Source organism: Xiphophorus couchianus, chromosome 9 (assembly GCF_001444195.1).
Source record: "Xiphophorus couchianus chromosome 9, X_couchianus-1.0, whole genome shotgun sequence".
NCBI classification, from domain to species: Eukaryota; Metazoa; Chordata; class Actinopteri; order Cyprinodontiformes; family Poeciliidae; genus Xiphophorus; species Xiphophorus couchianus.
Window position 1 is genome coordinate 21,972,017 of NC_040236.1, and position 12,646 is coordinate 21,984,662.

The 12,646-nt window shown below is 40.2% G+C and overlaps 1 protein-coding gene across 6 annotated transcripts in view; it reads left to right on the forward strand.

Moving 5' to 3' along the window:
- wwc3 (WWC family member 3) overlaps positions 1 to 12,646 on the forward strand; it is a 40,364-nt gene that overhangs the window by 10,919 nt on the left and 16,799 nt on the right. For 3 of the 6 annotated variants that reach the window (XM_028027258.1, XM_028027252.1, XM_028027253.1), the window contains exons 2-5: positions 5,311 to 5,420; positions 6,237 to 6,497; positions 7,122 to 7,198; positions 9,370 to 9,449. In XM_028027258.1, coding sequence (XP_027883059.1) covers positions 5,311 to 5,420; positions 6,237 to 6,497; positions 7,122 to 7,198; positions 9,370 to 9,449 — 528 coding nt within the window. Of the gene's footprint in view, positions 1 to 3,949; positions 4,231 to 5,310; positions 5,421 to 6,236; positions 6,498 to 7,121; positions 7,199 to 9,369; positions 9,450 to 12,646 lie in introns of those variants that run through there. The other 3 variants (XM_028027254.1, XM_028027255.1, XM_028027257.1) reach the window with 2 other exon arrangements.

The window sequence follows — 12,646 nt, forward strand, 5'->3', positions numbered from 1 at the left end:
GATTGATTTAGGAGTTAGATGTAGTTTGTTGTTGATGCATCTAACAGGCCAGTTACTACATTGTCCTTCATAAATAACAGGACTATAGTTTGTAAATGATGGGCTGCTTTCCAGCAGAAAATTGTATGCTGCATGCATACAATGGATGTCACCAAATGGATTAACCAGGTCAAAGACAGTAATCTGAGCTCTGATAACTTCTATTTGATTTTCAGTGTCAAGGAATTTTTATTTTTTACAAATTTAAAGTGTCCTCTACACCGCTGGTAGCAATGAATAAATCAGAAATGATTGAATAAAAATGACAGATTTGAAAAGTTAGTAAACTCAAAGTCCATGGCCTTGTTCAGCAGTACCACAGCTGATACCGTGATTTAATGGGTCGCAAACCGTATTAGGAAGTAGAGAAGAACTGAACAGATTTAAAAATATGACTCAAACAGAATACAAAGATATCTACGCAGCACTGCAAGACACTAAATTCAACTTTTCCGCACTCCTGGAGACTCTGAGTACGTAACAAAATGTATTTAAGAGCTAAAAAAAAAAAAAGCCAAAACATAAAGACGATAAGCAAAGAGAGTGGAGGGTAGCCAGTCTTTCTTCTATCTCATGTCTGCCTAGTTTGCTGCCACAGCATTTCTAGCTGTAGATCCGGAGGCTAATGATAATTAGACATGTTGTCATTTATACCCAATATTTCTACCTAAAAAAAAAAAACAACAACCAAAAAACAAGAAGATTATGAACTTCAAAAAGCCTAAAGGAATTTTAGGAAATAAAAAGTTGATGATCATCCTCTGGAAACCGCTCAGGGCCATTAATGCTGCGCTGCATTACATCTTAAACTGCTTTAAAGGCCGTCTTTAAATATGGACCATGAAGATGTGGGATGTTTCTATAAGCATCGGTCACCTAATGACTCACACAGCCAGCAGGGCAAGAATCTTCCTTAATACTCCTCTTCTAACACTCACTGCTGCGCTAATCCTGCAGCTGTCTTTTATAATGACGGCGTATAAATATAGTTATTATGAAAAGCCTTTTATAACCCTAAAAGCCAAAGGCAAGTTAATTTGGTGTTGGCCGTTTCACACTGTCAGCACTCCCAGGTTTAGTCCGGGTCACCGTGCCAGCCCGACAGGAGAATGACTCAAGGATTTCTCTCCCAGACGCAGACTGAGGTTAATCTCTAAAAATATTTTCATAAACATTTCATATGAATTGGCTGCCACTCGCTCTTTAAATGGGTGTCATCATCACACCCCTCCCGTCCCGCTCCGCTCCGTCCTGCTGTGCGCCCGTCTCTTTAAGAGACTGCTCGGCAGTAGTTAGAGACTCTCTCCCAAGACATGAGTTGGAACACAAACGGCACCGTCACAAGACTGCGTAACAAACCAAACATTCAGAGACTCAGCGCTGTGAGCGGAGGACATGTTTTTTTTTTTTTGTCCCCCCACCCCTCACTGTCTTTGTCTCTGTCGCTGGGTCAGAGGGCAGTTTGGGATTAAACTCCCGCTGACGTCACGTAGCTTCCCACATCCCCATGCATCTTCTGAACTTTCCTCTTTTTCCTTCAGGTCATTTTTTTCTGTTTATACTCCAAGAATAGAGCAACTCCTTCATTTGAAACTCCTGTGTTGTATTTTTGTGTTTTTACCTCTGAATATGTGTGTAAAACCTAAAGAATTTCTCACTGTGTTCGATTGCTTATTGTCCAAGTATTTAAAGAGCAGTTGGTGTCGGGACACTTGTTTGCCTTTCACAAACACTCAGAGCAGCAGCAGGTAAGGAGCGTGGCCTTGTTTGCTTTGTCTCCAAACTCCACTTGTGCAGCTCCTTTTAACCCACTGCCGTCATGCCACTGGTTGTCTGTCATAGGTACATGAAGCATGCATTTTCTTTTTTTGTAATCTTCTGATCATTGTTTAGTGAATCAAATGGGGGTTATTCAAACTTCAGTGAATTATTGTGGAGTAAAATATATTTTTAATGCAAAGTCTTGGAGAAATAATATAAACATCTTCCTAGCTGAGATTGAAACTCTAGACATGGATTCAGATTTGATTATTTTCTCCAGATTTGTTATATTCTGACTGAACATAAAAACACAGAACATTAACAGTCAGGTTTACCAAGGAGGATTTGGGCCACTGGGGAAAAAAAAGACTTTATTCTCAGAATTTTGACTTTAATCTTCTGAGATCAAAGGTCAGAATTCTTTTTTTTTTTGTTTGTTTTTCTGTGACCCTGATCTTCTGTCACCCAAAATAAACCATCCAATTAATCATGAAAGATTTTTTTTTTTAATTGATTGGTCAAAATAAGAAATGCTAAATATGCTGCAATAGTGACATGGCACATAGGACTTCTCATGGCCTTGTTATGGGAGACTTTCTTTCTGTCAATCTCCCATAAAGCCAGATTTGTGGAATGCACCAATAATACTCGTCCTTTTGACAAATTCTTCCATTTGAGCTGCGGTTCCCTGCAGCACCTTCAGAGCCGACCGTGGTTAAAGACGGCCATGTTTCTGTAGGTGTGCCATTGTCTTTACAATTTCTCATGAAATTTTACTTCATGTTACATCAACTGTAAGTTGTCTACAGGCCTCCGGTTCAGCGTTTTAAACCTGAACGTGTGCAGATAACGTTTATGTGCAGAACTAAGAGCACGACGCTGCAGTCCGTCGCACTACTTTAAAAAAACTAAACAATACAGAGCACTCCCAGCTGTCACCAGCATCCTCTGTTTGAAAGCGCCAAGGTTTCTCATGCGATTTTTGCAGCAGCGATGAGGCATTCGCTGCAGCTCGTTTTACACTAAACTCAATTCCTCATGCCGGTGTAACCTGAAACGACGTCAACCTGAATGTAAACGTCACCGCTGCTTGAGAAGAATCAGGTTCAGTCCAAATGCGGTCGCCTGCGGCATTCGGCCAGACCAAGTGTTGCGAAGCATGTGACACCAGAGGAGTTCATTCAAGGATAACTCCTACACTGTTTATCAAGATTGTGATTTAAACACGTTTTACCATCAAATGTCGGCACAGTCCTATTCAATAATTTTTATTGTGTATGTTCTGTCTGTCATCCTTAGTTGGAAATGTCTTGTCTAAATATCCCATCACTGAATTATTTTCAGAACCTTTCAGATTTTTGTCTAGTGCCTATTACTTACTGTTGGTTGATCTGTACAGCTGGATCTTTCACAGAACAGCTGTACGCCAAAACTAATGAGTCCGTTAAACAGGTGGACTCAATGTAGTAGTTGGATGACTTTTAAAGGCGGTTGGTTGCACTGGATGTTTCTTTTCAGTACATGTCACATTGCAGCTTTTTTTGTTTGTGAAACATGTAGAAAACCAACATTTGCCCCTTTTTTCTTCCTCACTTTTCTGAAGACAAAAATGTTTTTATCTTGTCAGAAACATGCTGTACTTTGTGTTGGTCTTTGACTTAAAATGCCCGTGTAAAACATAAAAGCTTGTGGATGCAATGTGACAAAAAAGTTAAAGTGGTTTGAAGCCTTTTACAGCTATTCCTCAATTGCATAATTTTCTTACCCTGATGTACTGATTTATGAAAGTTTGTATGCCATCGATTATCTAACTTTAATGAGTTTATTGTTTCATCTGCGTTTGAGGAAATAAATGAAAACATGACGAGGAAACCCACAGTCGTAACATTCTGGACTGCTGCACTATATCTCTGGAATGTCAAGAACAAACCTAACCTGTTGAATTCCCCCAAAATATGTGAAATGCTAAGGCAGTTCATTGAATTTGAAGCCCTGATTGTTTTTGACAAGCCCAACTCATTCATCGCGGAGTGTGATTCAGCACCGCTCCTTGATACTTTTATTGGAACATCAGACATCTTTATGAGAGTACGCCCTCTTTCGTAATGTCCTTCCTTTTTTTTTTTTTTGGGAGAGAGAGAGGGAGAGAGTGGCTGACTAACACGGTGCCTTCTTCTAATTTGAATCAGCAGCATGTGTCTGAGCGCCGACGGCATCGTGCCTGAAAACCATTTTGTTGACAGAGAAAAGAAAGCGGAAGTGAGATCCAGTGCAGTAGGTTTCTGGGAGAGGGAAGCTGAAGCGTGCATCTCCTGAGGAATGCAGAGCAGAGTGTCTCGGCTACTCTCGTTTTGCAGTCCCGTCATTGTTTGCATACCTTGCCAGTTACCAGGCCTCACGCTCCGAGTACAAGGATCTCTGTGATTGATGGTGATCAGCTACTGGTTTTAATGCCATCATCCAATCTGCTCACTGGTGGAAATGTTATGTGTACTGCTAGTTGTTGTAAACTGTGATTAAATAGTTTAGTGATTAAATAGAAACGTTTCTTTTTGTAGCTAGCATTCTGAACAAGCTTCAAAATGTTTTTATTGAAGAGTTCACGGTTTTTATGCATTTTAATGGATAGGAAAAGCTTAAACTGATTTCACCTCGAAGCAATAATGACAAAAGCAATCATTTGTTGTTCAATTTGATTTTAGTTATGTTAAATTTGATAGCATCTGAATGTATCTAAGCTTCTGAGGTGCCTTTCATTTGCTCTCTGAAATAGAAAATCCAGAATGTGAAGAAAATAATCAAATGTTGATAGTCTGTTTGCCACCAATCCTGACCCCATAATCCAATATGACAAGAAAATCTAAAAAAAAAAAAAGCACAACCGTTTTCACTTCTGACCATTTTGAGCTCATTGAATCAATTGTCAGTCATTGTGCTGTTCAAATAATGTTTATGATTGTATTTTTGATCTTTAAATGCAGAGAGCATTCAGCTTCTGTTCGTAGTAGTGGCTAGCTCATCAATAAGCACAACAATCTCATTAATTACTTCTACCAGCAATTTTATTATACATGCCTTTTCAATGGGCATACTTTACGTTTTGTGTCCCAAATCAGCCAAATATGGATTTTTTTCTACTATTTCCTATGCTAGAGCTGGTAAAATTGTTGCTGAAATGGGTTCAACCTGTGGTTGAATGTTGACTGTTTTTTTTTTAATCTCTTTCATTAACTGACTAAACTCTATTTACATAATAAATGAGGCGTAAAATCCTGCAGGATGCGAACAGGAAAGAATTACATAATTAGGTGGGGGAAAATACATGTTTTGATACTTGTCTGCTGCTTTGCTCGTCGTTATGCCAGAATCCTTAGTTTTTAAGGGCTCAAATAATGCTTCTCTGTTCACTAAAAATAAAATAAAAAGCAGCTATTGCCATATGTGAAGCAAAGTGCAAGATATTTAATGTCATGGCTAAATGTTCTCTCTTTTGTAACCAATTTATTCCAGGATTACGAAACCGCTAACGTTTGCCGACTGTGTTGGAGATGAGCTGCCTCTGGGGTGGGAGGAGGTTTACGACCAACAAGTGGGAGTTTACTACATCGACCACATCAACAGTGAGTAAAATCTCTTTGGTCTCCACTTCCTATTGTAGTTGTGCAGAGGATGGTGAGAGGAGCTGGAAGCGTCACTGGAGTTCCTCTACCCACGGTACAGGATCTGTTTCAAAAAGGCTGCTGGAAATATGCTTTATTCACCAGCTGTGTTCCCATTACAAATGTGTACAAAACTTTGTCGATATTCAACTCATGTCGACAAAACACAATTTCTGAATTGCGGTGTTTCCATTAAGTAAATTTGTTCAAACAATAAGTCACTAAAAAACATGCTGTGTCACCATCCTACCACTTCCTGTCATCATCTTCGTCATTTCCGCCAGTAGTAATATCCGGTTGTTAATCACATGTGATGCAAAAAAGTGTTTTCATTGTAGTTTTGCGACATGCACAATTTCTATTCACCTCATCCTAGAGCCAAAAACATTTTGCCATTTTATTTTCTAAATTGCCATGTTTCCATTAAGTGAATTTCATTTCATAATTCCAATTTGTGTGTTTATCTGGTCAGTGGAAACTCAGCTACTGTCAGAGAATCCTCAAACCAGCTGCATGAACTTTTTCTGGCAAAGCAGAACTTTAGCATACAGAGCTAATGTTTTTCTCTTTTCTATAATCAGTCCTATAAATATTTTTGTTCTAAATGCCCAAGAGACACCGTTTAGGTTTGCCATTTTAGTACACAATTAAATTATTTGATTTGAATGATCAAATTCCACAAGAAAAAAAAATAATTTTGAAGCATTTCTTAACTTTAAAATGCAGTAATCCTACCTCAATTATTGCTGATGAATCAAGTTTGTTTCTTTTTGTCAGAAACCACCCAGATTGAGAACCCGCGGACACAATGGCGGCAGGAGCAGGAGCGCATGTTGAAGGAGTACCTGGTGGTGGCCCAGGAGGCCCTCACCGCCAAGAAGGAGATGTACCTGATCAAGCAGCAGCGACTGGAGCTGGCTCAGCAGGAAATGCTGCGATTGGACGAGCTTTCTGGAGACACCCACTCCATCACCAGCAGTAAGGATCGTCAAGGTTATGCAAGACGGGACGGAGGGGAGAGAAAAGAATATATCCCACGTAAACAAACAATGACGTTTACCATTTTTGATTTATCGTCACAATAAATTTCAGTCGTCAATTTCGGTAAATAAAAAACCAAAACTGACAGTATTATCTGAAATGTTGTTTTTGCTACTTTCTCCACAGCATCAGTAAATGTCAATAAATTTGAAAAAGCAGGTACTGTGTGCAGTTCAGTGACATAAATCACACTTCTTTTAGTAAAATGGGGTCCTGAACAGTAGCCTGTTTCAAATGGGAATGTTTTTCAAGAACTATTTGTGTTCACAGTAGAGGTGGGGGAGAAGGATTTAGAATTTTATTATGATATTTTATGGCACTTTTACAGTCTTTACTGTGACAACAGTAAATACCATAATTTAAAAAAAAAAACAGCAACTATTTTTTACTTGTATCTGGTGATGGTGATTCACTGCTGGGGGAGATCTAAATCTATAAAAATTCTTCCAAAGCACAATTTTTTTTTCCTCACTCCACCCTCTTGTTTTAGCACCTCCACCCAGTTCGCCCTCTGACCCCCTCACACAACGCTTCCATGGGGGCTCAGCTCCCAGGAAATATGAGGGCGAAGCCTCAAACCCATAACCACTATCCTTCTCTTCTCTCTCCTTTTGTCTGCAGCTTTTTCCGGCTCGTCTGCAAGTTCGAAATACGACCCTGATCAAATCAAAATGGAAATAGCCTGCAAACGAGAGCGGGTGAGTTGCTATCGATGGAGAACAATGGGATGTGGTGAGGGGTGCTTCGGGGGCCCCGGGGTGTGGCCCCTACAGGATACCATGGCTCTGGCCGGGGGCCTCAGGAGGACGACGGTGAGGTCATCATCAAAGAGTTAGGCAAAGGAGAGGCCCAGGACTCGCAGGGCAAGGTTGGACGTTACTCTGAGATCAATGGCACGGGTCGGGGTATTTCCTGGCTCGGGGTCATTTTAAAGCAACGAGTTATGCCGCAAAAAAAATGAGTGGGGGGAGGGAGTTTCGCTGTGTAAATCCATCTGCTGAAGCAAACTAGAGCCGTGTTAAAACACGTCCAGATGATGACAAAATCCCAGATTTAAAGCTGCATAAGAACTGATTATTATTCCAAAGCCATTCTTCAGCAGGGTGGGGTCAGATGTTCAGGTTTTACTAATTTAGGTTTTTAGTTGGTTACATTTTATCAGAGATGCATTGATCAATCACTCAAAGATCAGAACTGACCAATTTTCTCTTCATCTGCTCTGATTGGCGGTCAATAAATGAGATAAAATGCCTCGAAACCAAGAACTCCCACTTATCCAGGGCAATAAATGCCAGTAACAAACTACAGACAGAAACAGGTTAGTAATCTGTCCTGTGTTGCATAAATTTACATTCAATTCAAACATACTTTATTGATCCCAAAGGGAAATTAAAGGCTGCTGTAATTCTTATTCATTCAATTTTCTTCAAAGAGTTATTGTAGATGGTGATGGCTGTGGGCAGGAAGAATCTCCTGTAGCAGTCTGTATTACAGTGAATCTGAAGAAGCCACTGACTGAAGACACTGTTTATCTTTAATTTTTGCTTTTGCGATGTTAATTAGTTGTAAATTGCCCTGTTGCTATGGCTACACATCATAAAAGATGAGGAAAGTGTAAAAAGTATTGACAAAAATCAACCCGGCTGCTCAGCATCCAAAGCAGAAAGGAACAGCAGTCCAGAAAAAAAAAAATTTCAATATCGAAGAAAGTAAACGATCCGTTCTAATGTGCTGCCAGCCTTGGTGACGCAAATCTAGATCTTCCATTTGATTCATAAACAACCCGAAACGCGTTTCTTCTCCTTTATGTGTTTTCTTTTAAGTTTGTTCAAAACTTAAAATGGACCAGTTAGAGATGAGGAAAGAGGGAAATTACTATTATCTGATTGATGCAGCTCTATATTCTACAATACTTTGTTTATTGAAACATTATCTGCTTGTTAATGTGGGAGAGCATTACTTCAACCATATTGTTTTGCCTACCTGTGGCAGTATTGATGCCGTTTGATCGCATTACGCATTTTAGACTGAAAATGAACTTTTAGTGATTTAGTGGTAATGCTGCGCTCCACAGAGCTGGAGATTCCTCCGGTCACACTTTCTCTACCGTCTCACAACTTTTAGAAACGCGGTGATGGAAAAAGTGTCATTTCATCCTTTGCTAAGAAAATGCGGTCAAAAAGTCATGTCTGATTCCACAGTCAGGATGTTTTCAGGGTTATGTCAAATATGTTGATCAAAGTTCCTGTTACTATGAATCAAACTCAACTCTTAACACGTGGATTTTAGTCTTGATTTAAGTAAGTCGGTGTTTTGGCAGTTTTTCAGTTTTCTGGAAGTTTTTTTCCAGATTAGTGGCAAATAGAAAACCAGAAGACCTGAGAGCTCTGGAAGGTTGAAGGAACAGAAGATCTTTATTGTATGTTGGTGTTAAGCCGTTCAGTGATTTATAAACTACAACAAATGTGTTTTAATGTCTGTTCTCTGAGCAAGGACTGTAAAACTGGATAGATGTTTTAGTGAGAACCTGATTGAAATAGAACAAACTTAGAAGTGCTTTTCCAGTTTTTATTTTGAGTTTCTCTTGCAATGCTGAGCGGAGCTAAATAATTTTATTAATCCGATTGAATTTCAAGACTCTTAAAGCCGCGGCACGTTTGTCGGCCGCCGCTGATTGGGGTCAAGGTTTCCACGCTTCAGTCCAAAACCTCTTCAAGAGAGAAGGTCTCGGGGTGTGTGTGTGTGCCTCTGTACAAACACAGTCGAGCATTCCTCCGTGCCAGTAGTCATGATTTGGCAGTTTTTTTCCGTGGCGGTGAGAGGAGTCCATTGTTCACCATGGTAACCCGGCGCTTGCTTGTGTCCGCAGCTCTCCAGACTGAAGCAGGAGCTGGCCCAGGTGAAGCAGGAGCTGCAGTATAAGGAAATGGGAGTGGAGACCCTGCAGGAGTGAGTGTTTCTCTGCTTCTGTGTGTGTGTTCCCGGTCCACCCTTCCTCCCACAGTCAACCTTCTTCTTCCTACACTTGGCCCGGCTGCTCCCCACCCAGTGGCCTCTTCCCTCTTTTATTCCCTCTGTTTGGTCTCGTCCACAAAGTTCAGCTTCATCCCTGTCTGTGTTTCTGTCTCCTCTTCTTATCCAAATGACTACAGTTTTTTTTTAAGGTTTAAAGTGGCCCTTTGACATATAAAACACCCTTTAAAGTAGTTCCAATGACTGAAAGGAGGAAGGTTCTTTCATAAGATCTATGAACTTGATTCTATTGTTTACTTTCTTTTAATGTTTTGCTTTCAGACTCTGACACATGCACGCACACAAACCATCTCTCTGTGCTGGGAAGATTTCTGAGCCATTCCAAATTTCATGTTAGAAATAGAAGCTCCACCTCGCTGAGCGAGAGGGGAAAAGAGAGCTTTTGAGAAAAGCCAAATGGAGGGATTTTTTTTCTCTCTCTCTTTTGATGGAAAAGGCGACTCCACCTCAGGAAGAGGATGCACCAGTGGAGTACAGGGAGCCAAGGCTCAGCCTGGAGAGAGGAAGTTGTTCCACGGAGGGGATGGGAGCGGGGCGTGAGACACGAAGAGGGAGGGGGCCTCTAAAGCGGTTTTCAAAAACACAGATATCTGGCTGCAAATTCCTCTGCACTTCCTGAGTCCTGGCAAAGAAGTTCCTTATCTCTTAGATAATACGCAACTCAAGTGATTCCCAGAATAGCCGGGAAGAATACACAGCTTGCAAAAAAAAAGAGAAAGAAACACGGAGTGCTGCGATGTGTATACGTGCTCGTAGGCGTGTTTGTGACTTTGTTTGCTGGTCTGTGCGTGTCCCATTGTTCTGTGCGGATTGCTCGGGCTCAGAGCAGGAGTGACCCTTCAGGCTGTTGTGTTTTTTTGGTTAATCTTAGCTGTGATCAGCAATAAAGAAAATTGTTCACAACATCAGATAAGCTGATAAACAATTTCTGGTGTATATCCACCCCTAAACCAAACCCACTCGATAATAATTGTTACTACGACCATTAAAGAAGTCAGGAGTTGCGGTTTAGGTTTTCTATCATCTTTGCACCTCTTTATCTTGGCGAGTTTCACAAACGCTTTCAGGGCTTGTCCAGCCGACGTTCTGGTGGATTGTTGTCACGTTTCGGCAGACAGAAGGAAATGCGAGCCTATGGAGTGGTTGGCACTGAGCGGTAGTTTTTAAATTTTCTTTTTTTTTTTGTTCCGTTCTGGGGACATAAAAGTTTGAACCTCGCAGGCTCCACCAGAGGGTTGGAGAGGAGAGACAAAGCAGAACCTGTTTCTGGGTCAGGATGGACAGAACCTGCTGTTGGCCACGCCCTCCCGGCCCCACCCCTATGCAACCAGCCATTATTTTAGTAATCAATTAATCGGTTAATTGGATTTATTTTTAAAAAATGGCACATTCTGCAGATGTTTCATTTAACCACTTAAGCATTTTTTATGCATTAGAAATTCATTTAAAAGTGCAAATAAATAACTCAATCCTATTCATAACATTTCCTTTGTAAATCTGAAATGGGTGAATCTAAAACTATAGGAGTTCTGGGTAGAATATATTTACAAGGTTTTTATCTTAAATGCAAATGTACACATTCTTTACACAGATTTGGATTAATTACTGCTTTATGTCTTCATTTCACAAAATGGCATTTTTTTGAGTATTCGGTTAACGATTAATTGATTACTAAATTAGTTGACTATTTAAATAGTCTAAGCATATCCTCAATCAGAAAGCTCTTTATTTGGTATATTGTGTGATCATTTTGTCATATTTGAGTTCAGACGTTTGGGGGAATACCCGCTTAATATGAAAAACGCATGCCACACTTTTCAGATTTATTATTTTTAAGTTAACTTGATTTCTACATCGTCGGCCGCTTGCATAAAAAGACTTTCTAAATAAAATGAGTCTAATGTGGGGGGGAAAAACTGCAGTGTGTGAACACATGAGGAGCCTTGCAGTGTGATTGGACTTATTCATTTCCTGTTGGCGCCTTGTGAATGAGCTGGCTCTAAAAATTATATTTCACTTACTAAACCTGGGAAAGCCTGGAAGAACATCTGAAAACAGAATCTGTGTCCGGTGTCTCATGACTGAAACGGCCCAAAACCTAAAAATAAACTGCTGCGTTATTGATGAACGAAACCTCCCACAGAAATTCTTTCTCCCTTACAGATTCCTTTTGTTTTTGCTTTTCTTTGTCAAGTTTCACAAAATGAAACACAAATCAGTTTGAAATGATGTTTTTATTTATCAGGGAGGAGAAGGATATGCAATTATATTATTTTACATAACTAGGTCAAGTTAATTATGTGTAATTAACTATATTTTAGGTGTATTTCACCTTTATCATCCATTTCTGAACAAGACCTGTAGGATCTAGAAATCTCTTAAACAGAACCAACATGACCTCAGAAATACAAAAGGTCACAGCATTTCCAGACTGAAATGCTGTGACCTTAAACAAGCTGTTAAAGGTGTAGTGCGTAATTTTTAGAAAAAATTTCTTTTACATATTTGTTAAAGCTGTCACTATGTGTAGTATGAGGCAGATAATCTGTGAAAAGATGGAGCGCCTCTGGCTTCTCCCAGTGGTCCTACTGCCATCTGCAGAAATATACAGCTGGAGCAGAATCAACCAATCAGAGCCAGGAGGAGGGTCCTGTTGCTGTCAGTCATCCTCGTAAACAGCTGGTTCCCCATATCGGAGCCTGTAGTGAATGCTAAGGCTAGTTAGCATGGTCACTGATGATGCCACATTAACAGTTTACCTGGAGTGGTACGTTGTTTCTCTGCCATTAGCACATTTATCTGCATATACAGAAGGGTGATTGACATCGCTAAGACCGTCCCCGTGGCTCTGACTGGTTGTTTCTGCCCTAACCGTGTATTTCTGCAGATGGCAGTAGGACCACATGGAGAAGGCAGAGGAGCTTGGGTTTTTCACAGATTCTCTCTCATATTATCTTACGTGACATAATGACATGGTTTTTTTTCTTACATATTTGCTAAAACTATTTCTAAAAGTTGTATGTTGCAGCTTCAGTGCTTGAAAACTCCTCAATACGACTTGAGTTAAAGCAACTCTGCAAAGAGTGGGCCAGATTTCTCCACAGCGGTATAAA